This window comes from Diadema antillarum, unplaced genomic scaffold, assembly GCF_040938485.1.
Source record: "Diadema antillarum isolate AM-2024a unplaced genomic scaffold, OU_Dant_1.0 seq00001319_RagTag, whole genome shotgun sequence".
In the NCBI taxonomy this organism is placed as follows: Eukaryota; Metazoa; Echinodermata; class Echinoidea; order Diadematoida; family Diadematidae; genus Diadema; species Diadema antillarum.
Window position 1 is genome coordinate 610,935 of NW_027272091.1, and position 12,430 is coordinate 623,364.

Consider the following 12,430-nt stretch of genomic DNA (forward strand, 5'->3'; position numbering starts at 1 on the left):
TGTTTTGATTGGACAGCCTGCTATGTTTACCATTTGATTATGTTTAATCCAACCCATTCAATTGACGTTCACTTATCAGACAAAAACGGGAAAACATAAGGACGAAATATATTTATGTTGTTGGCTTGCTATTGCTTTTTCTTTTCTTTCAAAGTGCAGAGCATTTTCCTCCAAGAGGAAAATAACAGATATCATTATGCTCTGGCTTGCACAAACAAGAAAAGGCACTTTGAACTTTACAAAGGACTCGATGACATACAATTCACCTCTATGAAAAGGTGCGGTATCGAAACGGACAAAACACACTCACAGATATATAGACATGCACATAACACATATTGTTAGCCTATACATGCGATAATAACACACAAAATACATTGACGCATATCAAAACAAGCGCTCGTGAATTCTGTTGCTCCAGGTGCATTTTGGAAAGGGTGCTGACGCCATAATGTCGTTCATTACGACCTTTTTGGGTACTGTTGCTTTATCAATCTTTGGTTTTAAGATAGTCCAGTCTATCCTGTCACTGGTCGCTACTCTCCGTCGTCTAGTATACATCCGACGACATCTTCCCGGGCCCAAGCCTCACTGGCTCTATGGCAACATCCGCGACCCGGGGTTCAACGAGCCGGGATTTGTTTGGGAGCAAGAGGCCGTGAAGAAATACCGCAGACTGTTGGCGGTTTGGGTTGGATGGAAGCCCATGGTTATGCTAAACCATCCGGATAGCATCAAGGAACTCTTGAGTAGCACGACCATCGGCAAAATGGTATGTCTCCAGAAACAAGGTAGCTGAAAATCAGAGAAAATATTTATTTAAGTTCATATTTCTTACTCCTACTATGTTAAAGAAAATTTAATTGGCTGTCACAATGGTGGGTCAATAAAAAAAAATGTGCATGAGTGAATACATTCGTTTTTGTCTTCTAAGGCATAAAAGTAAAAATTGCAAAAATGAACAAGCAGTGATTCATGGGTTGGGACCTAAATGCTCTTCCACATAACAATGAAAGGAAAAGGCAAATTTAACACTATAAGAAACATGAATAAATTTTCCAAAATAATACATGTACTACGATCTCTATAATGCCTCTGTAGCCTCTAACAGATAAAGCAAGGTTAAAAGCATTGGAGAAAAATGAAGAAACTTATGTCAAATCGAAAGTCGTCGTTTAGAAAAAAAAAAACAATACTAACAAAAATGGTAGAAATTTGAAATGTTATTTCAAATTTGGAATTGGCTCTTTAATTTGTCCCATGAGTTTTTAAATTCCTAGATTCAGACATGAAATTAAGAAATTCTGTCCATGTTATCATATTTGCGGCTTACTTTCTATGTCTTTTGAAGTTTTAGTTGACCGAAAATTCTGACTTTCCCCCTTTACAACACTTTGTCTTTGTTTGAGGATGAGAGATACAAGAGAAGTACGACTCTAATTTGCTATTTCATATCTCTCATTGTGTTAAATTGATCACACGTGATTGCTATCTTTAAGGGCATTTGCAAATGACTGACAAAATGTCAATTTCTGTCATTTTTACTTTTGTGCTTCAGAGGACAAAAACGAATATGTTCATTCATGCGTGAAGTTTCCTTCAGTATTAACCTACCAGGTTCAATGTAAATTAAATTACCTTCAATATGGTATATGATACAATAATTTCAATCTCAATCTCCAATCAAAAATAAGAACTAGAAAAAGTGTTAACTTTCTTTTTCATTTTACTGACTGTTTAATCAATCACATCTACTGACTTTCATATTATTTACTGACCGATCGTCAATCGCACTCCAACCGCTGATATTCATTTGCTGACTTGAAAAAAAAACACTTTTTGACGGACCCTTTTTTCCCCGTTGAAGTTGTGACGTGTTGTGACACTGTAACTGTATCAAAGCTAGTTCATAAACCGATGACGATCGCTGACTTTTTATATTATTTGTTGACCGATTGCGAATACAGACTAAAACCGCTGACATATATTTGCCAGCTCTAAAACAACAACAACAAAAGAAAAACACCGTCTTTTTTGGAACCTTTTTTTTCGGTGTTGTGCCAGTTTAACTGTATCATTGCTAGTCCATAAACTAAACCAATAACCGATGACTATGGAACCTATGACTTTACTTGATATGATATGATATATATAGTCTGGATTGGCAATCGGTCAGCAAATAATATAAAAAGTCACCGATCGTCATCGGTTTATGAACTAGCTATGATATATACACTGTAAAAACACCAGTGTTAGATTTAACACCATGGGTGTTAAATCTAACATCGATCAAGCTTCAATAGAGGACCACACCCACAGGTGTAGAAAATGTATTGTGACGGTGTTAAAAATTGTTCACCTGACACTTCGTGGTGTTAATTTGACACTGTGTCTGGTGATATTTTTGACACTGCGCTAGAGTTAATTCAATAAGGACACCGCATGGTGTTGATTTGATATTGGTGGTGTTAATTTCAATGGTATAACACCCGTCCAGCTTCAATAGGAGACCACACCAACTGGTGTTACTGTGGTGTAAATTTTGTTTACGCATTTTTTCAAAAATCAAGTACTTTATCGGAAAATTCTTTATCGTCTTGTTGAAGTTCAAAATTAACAAGTAGTGCAGTAATTAAGAAACTATTCAAAAAACAATTTTATATTTTGAAATGACACCCGGAGGTGTTAATCTAACACCATGAATGAGCACCGGAAATTTAACACCAGCTCGGTGTTTCATATTTAACACCGGACTTTTTGCAGTGTACGTATATATATATATATATATATATATATATATATATTATTATTATTATTATTATTATGGGCTCGACTGTAAAAACATCATACTGAATGGAATGGAATCATGACTTCTTTGTACTGTACCATGATTGCCAATACTTCGACAAACATAGAACCAATGACTTTGACCCCATCGAAAGACTATACTTAACATTCGTCACAGGAGAAAAACACAAGCCACACTGCTGCCGCGAGACTACAGATCCAGGGACATTGCGATTGATAGTCGTAGTCTTAATCTCGAGCCCGGCAACAGCCCTTCTTTCTCACTGTTCAATAAAGGCCGATCAATTTGTTTTCGGAGGGTCTTCGCCAAGGTATCTCGATTTAAACGAGGTACTAGCATGAGGATACCTTTGCAATATTGTGCTTTACCCATCTTCTTAGTTTCCTGAATAGTTTAAAGCTTCTCTGCTTGGTACAATATTGTTTTTGTTTGCTTTTGATAAATGTGTATTGAACTAAATGCATTCTGAATCCGTTTTTTTTTTTTCCAATGAGGGTGACGAATACAAGGTATTCAAAGAATGGACCGAGGGTCTTGGAATCCTAGAGGGCGCTATTTGGAAGAGACATCGTCGTCTTATGACGTCATCGTTTCACTTTCAGATGCTGAAACGATACGTCGCCACTATAAATGAGGTTTGTTTTCGCAAGATGTCATGCTTGAACACCCAGCCACACACACACACACACACACACACACACTCACACACTCTCTCTCTGTACTATAGTGATTTGTATATGTATAACTATTTTGATGATAATAATGATAATAATGATACTAATAATGATGGTCTTGATAATAATGATGAGAGTGATACTAATAATGATGGTCATAATGATAACAATATTAACTAACAACGGTAAAAAGCGCATTGAATGTCCACCAGATTCTGCATGTGCTCACGTAAAGGGACGACCATGGTATACAAATATACAAATACAAATTGTGAGATATACAAATTGCAAGAATATTAGACATAATAAATAATACAAATTTAGAATATACAAATTGCAAGAACACGCTTTTGATAAGAGGGATACATGTACTTTCTGTTCCTGTAGACTGCCGACGTCCTAGTGAACAAGCTGTCGAAAGCTGCTGCCTTGGGAGAATCCATTCAACTCTCTAAAACAATGGCAAACTTCACCAGTGACGTCATCTTCCGCTGCGCTTTCTCGTACATGTCCCATTGCCAGGAACGAGAATCACGCATGATCAATGTCATCGACCAGTTGAATAGTGTTGTCACATACAGGTATCAACGAAAACTATACTTTATCTTAACTTTCTTTATCGTGATTTCGTCCTTCCCCTCCCACTTCCTCTCTCGTCCTCACTGTTATTATATATATATATATATATATATATATATATATATATATATATATATATACAATCACACATATATATATATATACACCCTTTTTTTTCTCCTTTAAAAAAAAAAAAGAAATCCAGTCCAAAATTACATCAATTTCATAAGATATAGAAAACAATTCCCGGCAGAGCAGTATACCAAAAAAAAAAAAATGATCAAAATAGGATAAGAAAAAAGCAAATTATCCCAATTTGAATTAAAAAAAAAACAGTTCTTGACCATTCGTTTTAAATCACCAAGTTGATGATGTCATGCTCTCACAATTCAATAATGATATTATTATTATTGCTTTTTTTTTGGGGGGGGGGGTTGGATTTCCAATTTAAACACAAAGAATACGAATCCAGAGTTCGATTCTCGCCGGGACTTACGTCCTTGGACAAGATTTTTTTTTTCCAACCCTCCAAGTCCCTCTCGACCCATTTGTCAGAACGGATCAGAACGGGCACCTGGCAACGCTAGGGTAATGATACTGGCAGGGTTCTCTAGTAGAGCAGTGGCCAACACTAAAGATGCTACCCTGGATTAAAAAAAAAAAAGACCGTATTATTACAATTATTAACACAGCATCTTCATTTTGATCTTAATTCCGGTGAAGCAGAATGTTCTAGTGAAAAAATAACTGCACCGCCCATTTTATACAGCTAATCATATTCGTCTGTTCGTATATCGTCCAGAACATGTCTGGCAGAGTCTAGCAGCGTTTTCACTGCTAACATTTCTACAATGACTACGGCAACAATATAAAAGTATACACTGCAAAAAGTCCGGCGTTAAATAGTGAACACCGAGCTGGTGTTAAATTTTCGGTGCTCATTTATGGTGTTAAATCAACACCTCCGGGTGTCATTTCCAAATATAAAACTGTTTTTTGAAGAGCTTCTTAGTAACTGCACTTCTTGTTGATTTTTAATTTAAACAAGACGATCAAGAATTTTACATTAAAATACTAGATTTTTGAAAAAATGTGAATAAATTTACACCACAGTAACACCAGCTGGTGTGGTCTCTTATTGAAGCTGTACGGGTGTTAAACCATTGATATTAACACCAACAAATATCAAATCAACACCATGTGGTGTCATTTTTAAATTAATACCAGTACAGTGTCAAAATAACACCAGGTACAGTGTCAAATTAACACCACGAAGTGTCAGGTGAACACTTTTCAACACCATCACAGTGCATTTTCTACACCTGTGGGTGTGGTCCCCTATTGAAGTTTGATCGGTGTTAGATTTAACACCCATGGTGTTAAATCTAACACCGATGTTTATACAGTGTGGAAATATGATTGTAGCGTTTCCAAAATGTGATGCTTTCTGTCTATCAATGCATTCATTATTTACACGTGTAAATGTTCTTTTTGCCTATATTTCAATGAAAACTTCAAAAATGATCGACGAATCCATCAGAATGTACACCCCTCTGATGTTGTCCGACTTCGTCTTTCGACTGTCCCCGAAACACAAAGTATGGAAAGATGGTATCCGCTACATGCACGGTATTCAGGAGCAGATTATCAAGGAACGGCGACAAAAGTATGCCATGGAAAAAGAGGTAAGTGGTGACGTCACAGTTGGTCTTTCTTGACGAACTTTTGAGGACTTTTTCTGACAGGCCAAATCAGCTTGTATGGGTGCATCTGTAGTTTGTAATGTGGAAATTACGGAAATGGTACGAAACGAAAATTCGAGTCCATCTGAATGCTAAAAGTGAATGCTGCATATTCAGTATTTCGTTTGAATTTGCCGAAGGAATGTTTGGAAATGATAGTGGACTAATTATCGCCAGTTGCACTAGTTGTATTATTTTCTAGAATATCTAGCTTTGATCATAAAAGGAATGCTTTGGAGATCACAGAGCCAATTCATAGACGCCAGATAGGAGAATACACATCGTGTTTAATCAAAAATCGGTCATTCGTGATAGAAGGTAATTCATGAAAAGGAGGGATAGGAGCTGAATGTGATGATTGCCTCCCCAGATATAACTAAAAATGAGATTTTATCATGCACACTTCATCACTGAGTTATTACATCAAACCAGTTATGCTGCGTTGTTATTGTCCCCCATGTCTTATATTCAAATTGTTCTATCGTGTTCCATTAAAAGCTTTTGTGAAAAAAAAAGTTTTTCAAATCAATAAAATATCTCCGTAATAAATAGGGCCTATAGTGCTTACTGACTGTTTGTTGAATTTGTTGAACTTCTTGACAACCACACAATAGAAATGCTCGATGGTGGAAATCCCGTTTAGATGCTCCCACTTTGTTATTGTTAGGTCGTAAAGGCTAATTCATGTCATGTGAGAGTATGAATCAGCGGGTCAAGTCTTGACCAAAGTATTATTGTATTTTGTTTGTGGTTGTATCATCCTATTGCATCACTCTATAAAGCCCCAAGAGAAGGTACTGGATTTCCTCGACACGTTGCTGTTGTCCCGAGATTCAGATGGCGAAGGTCTGAGTGACAAGGAGATCAAAGATGAGGTAAAATCGCATCCCTCTTTCCCAGACTTGGAATACAAAAGATCAACGGTAATAAAACGGGAACATAATTGTAAAGCATGATATGCTTCTTGTTTCAATATCAACTCGCTGGAGGAATGATATTATTCTAAGTTCATTATCCTTATCATTCACCTGTTTTTGATAGTCATCTCCTGCATTTCTATCACATTTTATGCATATATGTTTAAGTTGTCTCTTGAACAGCCGGTACGAGAAACCTTAAATTGTAAAATGCATGATGATACCTGGTTGTCTTCATTTTGTGTTATGAAGAAAAACAACGCTGAACATTTAAGTCAGTCATTTTCGTATTTCCAAGTATTCAACCAGTAAATTCACATTACAGTGTACAATTCGATAACTTTCTTCAGTTGACTTTGTGTTACATTCTTGTATGAAAAAGATTAGAAGAAATAAGATAGGTTTCTGATAATGAAATCGAAGTTATTGAACAAGAGAATGCAATGTACAGATGTCTTTGTCTACTGTGTTGGAGGAATTTGTAAAAAAAAAAAACAACAACGTAGAAATAGTGTGAAAGTGGGTTGTTGTTGTTTTTTTTTTTTTGTCTCTTTGGTGTGTCAAATTTTGGCACCAAGTTTGATATTGAACCTTTTTTCGACCATCTTCCACAATCATGGCATTTGATAAACGTATCTATGACAACAAAATTCAACTTGTGGATCTGAAAACCGTTTCTATTGTATCAGGTCAACTTGTTCATCCTTGCTGGGTCAGACACCTCTTCGAGCGCCCTCACATGGTTCTTCCGCATTATGGCAAAACATCCCGAGGAACAGGCCCGGGTTCAGGAGGAGATCGACCGTGTGTTCGCGGGCCGAGATGACGACAACGTGACCTAGTAAGAGACTCAAGGCATAGTATGGTCACATGACTAAATCAATTTCCGTGTATTCAATCTTCCTTCCACAAAAGTGCACAAGAATGTGGCAGCAAACTTGTATAGATATCAGAATTCTCATGTTGCCCTATTCGTCTTTCCTCTGAATCAGAGATGGCAAATAAAGAGGCTGCACGTTCGTTCACTATCCAAACAAAAAGAAATAGTACACATGTACATTATTTTGTTATTTTCTGTCCCTGTCATCATAATCCGCAATCACATTTAAACCCATATCACGTGACTGCAACCACTTTACACTTTCACGGATAGCATCACAATTCATCCCGGACTATCGGTCAGGGATCATCCTTGCCATCTCTTGCATTAGGCCCTACCAGATAAACACAGAGGGTACATTCTGACATGATCCTTGACGTACCTGCCGGGAAAGTTTTCATTGCGGAGTTCACTGTTAAAGAAACCTTCGATCCTTTACTTAAAGGTACCGTGTGCCGTGTACCGTGTATAGCTGCCGAATACACTCGGATGTGGATGTGTTGTTGTTGTTGTTGTTGTTATTTTTTGTGCCCCCTCACCTTCCGCATCTTGCCAAAGGCATCTTGGCACGCCCGTTGTCTTCATAGTGATAAGTACGTACATCAGTTATTGTCCGTCGCATATCAGTTTGCACTGTCATTATTCACTCGTATTGTTGAAATGCAGTGAATTTCAAGTCAGTGTTATAAATACGGACCCCCGGTGTCGACGGAGTGGCTCGGATGCTTCGGATGCTATGTACATGGTGTAAACGGTGCCTTCAAGGAAAAGAAAAGCCCCACACGTTACTTTGATTATCAACATTTCTACGATTTTATTTTGTTTTATTCTGTCGCGCGTTCTTTAACTATTTACTTGTTTATGTATCTGTTCTGTTATCTGTTTTAAAATTGAATTATCTGATTAGCTACTTTTATACATTCATTTTGCCAGCAATGACCTCAACGAACTTATCTATACGACTCAATGCCTTCGGGAATCGATTAGAGTGTACATGAACGTCCCGCCCTTCCGCGTACTGAGGGAACCGATTAAGGTAAATGGATTCACTATTCCCGCGGGAACCGAAGTCATGGTGCACAGCTACCAGATCCACCACAATCCAGATGTGTGGGGTGACGACCACATGGACTTCAGACCTGACCGCTTCGAGAGGGCCAATGTCGAGAAGCGAGACCCCTTTGCTTTCGTCCCCTTCTCGGCTGGACAACGGAACTGCATCGGGCAGCAATTCGCCATGGAGGTGATGCGACTGACTGCGGCACGAGTCTTCCGTCGCTTCAGCGTCAGCCTGGTCAAAGACTCGCTGCCCATTTATAAGATCGTCACCAAGCCAGAGACCGAAATCCTTCTCAAATTTCATCGCCGCTAGGTGCGCCTACCCATTGAATCTCTGGTGTCATGTATACAAATAGTATCGTCCTGCAGCGCAGCAGTAAACCTTCTTTGACTTTGAAAAATGAACGTTAAGACAAGTTTAACCCCTTGCAATTTTAATGAGTAGACTTTTGGCATGTACATGTACCTATAAAGACAGTATTAAAAAAAAACATACGCACCCACACACTCACTCACATTCATATGTACTTGTATAAATCATAATGCATTATTTGATACGCATACGAAAAGTAGCAAATTAAGGTGTGCAACTGAATCGTTCTGAAAACTGTAGTTACTACCCAATACAATTACCATCAGCAATCAACTCGGGGATGAGGTTCTGGTGTACCATTCGTACTATTTGACAACACATTATGCAATCTGATTCTGGTTACATTTAATATTCATACCCCTCACATGGACCCTGAAACCACACACCCAGCAAACATTCCACCGCTTATTATTGTGTACCCTTTGGATCAGCGAAAGACGGAAAATGACCACCACAGAGCCCATTATTTGATGGAAATGAAAAGAAAGTTGAATTAAATTGAATTGAATTGAATTGAATTGAATTATTCTGTACTCTAATAAACAATTCTCCATATCTCAACCGGCGGCATTCTTTGTCATCATTTTACCTCACCTATGCATGTATGTATGATATGAATATATATATATATATATATATATATATATATATATATATATATATATATATTTATTTATACATATGGTTACATGAAAGACAAAGAGAGTGGGGGGAGAACTTGTTTACCATGGACATGGAGCCAGTCAGGGCCTGATTTGGGCGGGCTGCCCGGCCAGTATAACAGATAAGAGATCGCTTTTCGAAAGGGTTTCCGATACGGTACGAGGACGCTCCAAATATTCAAGCCTCAGAGTATATAGACCTAAATAGTAAGAGTCACCCATAGCATGGGTATCCATACATGGGCTCAATTCATGACTATGAACGTTTGCGATATCAAAGGATCCAATTAAAAGTGTGTGCTCGTTCTGTACATACCTCCTCGAATAGGAAGAGTACTGCTTAAATGGTCTGGAAGGTAAGCAAAGGAATTTCTTGGACTCTTCAGTATTCAGTACCACTGTACCAGGGAAATACAACGTTTATATTTATCACGCTCGCATTACAATTAATCTCATTTAACACTTACTTCCAAAAGATACGACAGTTACATCTTGTAATTTCATAAACGACAAGTAAACCCACACAAATAAATTATAATATGAACTTCGTTTCTTATTATACTTCAAAATCTGTTAAACAGTTCTTGTAACTGATGAATGGTTGGGAAATCTATGCTTCTTGCAACACTATTTCCTGTATCAAAACTCTGCTGCTCGAGTCCTCAGTGGAACGTTTCGGTCCTCCAGCATTACCCCAGTTCTTAAAAATCTTCACTGGCTATCAGTATCCAAAAGGATAACGCTTAAAATTCTGCTCCATTCATGGAAAGCAGTACATTCTTCAGCTCCATGATATTTGCGAAACCTTGTTTCAGAATATGTATGTCACCGGCAGAAACCTCCGTTCATGTAATAGTCAACAATTAACAGTTAAAAGAATGATCTCGACTTTCAGAGAATAGGAAAAATCAACTTATGAAATAATACAGAGCATGCTATTCTAACACGAATTCAAAGTTTATTTGATAAAATCAGTTTTGGAATGACCAAAGTAAAACAAAGCGATCATAATAAAAGATGGGTCCAACCCTTTGTTACAATCGCTATGTGTTGGATATCTCAGCCATTTCAAAACCAATTTTCATCATTCATTATAAATGATGAATTCCTCTTGGAATTACATGCTCTTTTATATTTCATAAGAAGTTTTTCATTATCTCACAAAAAAAAATGTTAGAAAAGAGAAGTGAGGTCTCAACCAAAACTGTGGCGATCCCTTTAAGTTTGACTCACAAGAATTTCAAAACTTGATTGGTTCAAACATTTCAAACATGAGATGGAAATGACATCACGCTAGATGAAAAATTAATGACAATGTTAGACTTCGGATACCAGCCACTGATGTCTTTACTTCAGGACATGAAGAGCGTACATCCATCGCTTTGCACACTACAGTCTTCCCAATAACTTCACTCTCTTTCCTTTCTTTGGGTAAGGAGAGGTTAGAAGTGCGAACCCAAGAAGTAGATGGGAAAGAAGAAAACATTGTTTAGGAGTCGTGTTGAATTAACCTGCGCCTTGACCTCGCAAACTTCGCATCTTGTGAGGTATAAATAGTCTCTTCGACAGGGCGTTCAGGACAGAAAACTTTATCATGAAAACGGCTGGCATTAACAGACTATCAGCTCCTTCCCTTCACTTCTGCCTCCTGATAATTTTTTTCCACCTGCTGCAAATTCAAAGAAATCCCTGTGCATAAGATGTCAATTTTCTCGAGCCACTCACACATATTAATGTGTTTTTTTTTTGAAACTCGAGTTTTGCAGCGCAATGCAAAAACCGTTCATTTATGCGGGTGAATGCAGATTATGTTGTACATTCTACTTGGCCTACAAAGTAACTTATGTGTAGCTTAATTTTCTCTAAGCTTTTATCTCTGAATCTCGTACGGCATTCTGCCTTGTTGCTATCACGCTTCAGATAAGATATAACATCAAAATACTCATTTTCTCTCTCTACGCCGGGTCTAGTCAGTGAAAATTGTTTGAACCACGGAAGCACTTCATAATTTTTGATAGAACTCAAGACGTTTACGATGGCAGTTACAGCAGTTAATGTATAGTGCAGTTTTTTTAACACATCGTGAGGAAGAAATAATCTGTTCTAAAAGGGACCGAACATTTTTTATGTACACTGTCTTAAGCTCCAGTAATTCGATGTTATCCCTTTTGGTATAGTTCAGTAGGAAGGGTTTAATGTCTACATTTCTTTTACATTCTCTCAAGACGTCTGCTTTGGGACTGTGCGTAAAACAAATTAGCTTTCCTATGGCATGCCTACCAATATAAACATAACAATATGCTGATTGGACAGCCGTATATATTTGCCATTTTGTCATATTTAATGTCATTCATTCAGTTGACGTTTACTCCATTTGTCAGACAAAAAAAAGAGAGTACAATGGAGAGAAGTGTGCATTGTTGGTTTGCGATTGCTTTCTCTTTTTCTTCTTCTTTTCCTTTTCTTTCAAAGTGCAGAGCATTTCCCTCCAAGGGGGAAAGAGTAGATATGTTTATGCTCAGACTTGCACAAACAAAAAAGCGCACTTTGAACTTTACCAAGGGCTCCATGACATACGAGCCACCTTCAGCAAAAGGTGCGGTCTAGAAACGGACAAAACACACTCTGAGATACACAGACATACACACACAGATACACAGACATACACACACACACATTTATATGTAGTACATGCGATGATAATACACAATACACGTTCACCTTGTTCACGCACA

The 12,430-nt window shown here is 37.7% G+C and overlaps 1 protein-coding gene across 1 annotated transcript; it reads left to right on the forward strand.

Annotated features, from left to right (window-relative positions):
• The first annotated feature begins 403 nt into the window (after positions 1-403).
• Positions 404-9,023, forward strand: LOC139708216 (ultra-long-chain fatty acid omega-hydroxylase-like). Its single transcript, XM_071620189.1, has 5 exons — positions 404-772; positions 3,304-3,444; positions 6,587-6,679; positions 7,411-7,562; positions 8,535-9,023. Exons 1-5 carry the CDS (start codon positions 452-454, stop codon positions 8,971-8,973), a joined length of 1,146 nt encoding a protein of 381 aa, XP_071476290.1. The 5' UTR covers positions 404-451; the 3' UTR covers positions 8,974-9,023.
• The last annotated feature ends 3,407 nt before the right edge of the window (positions 9,024-12,430 follow it).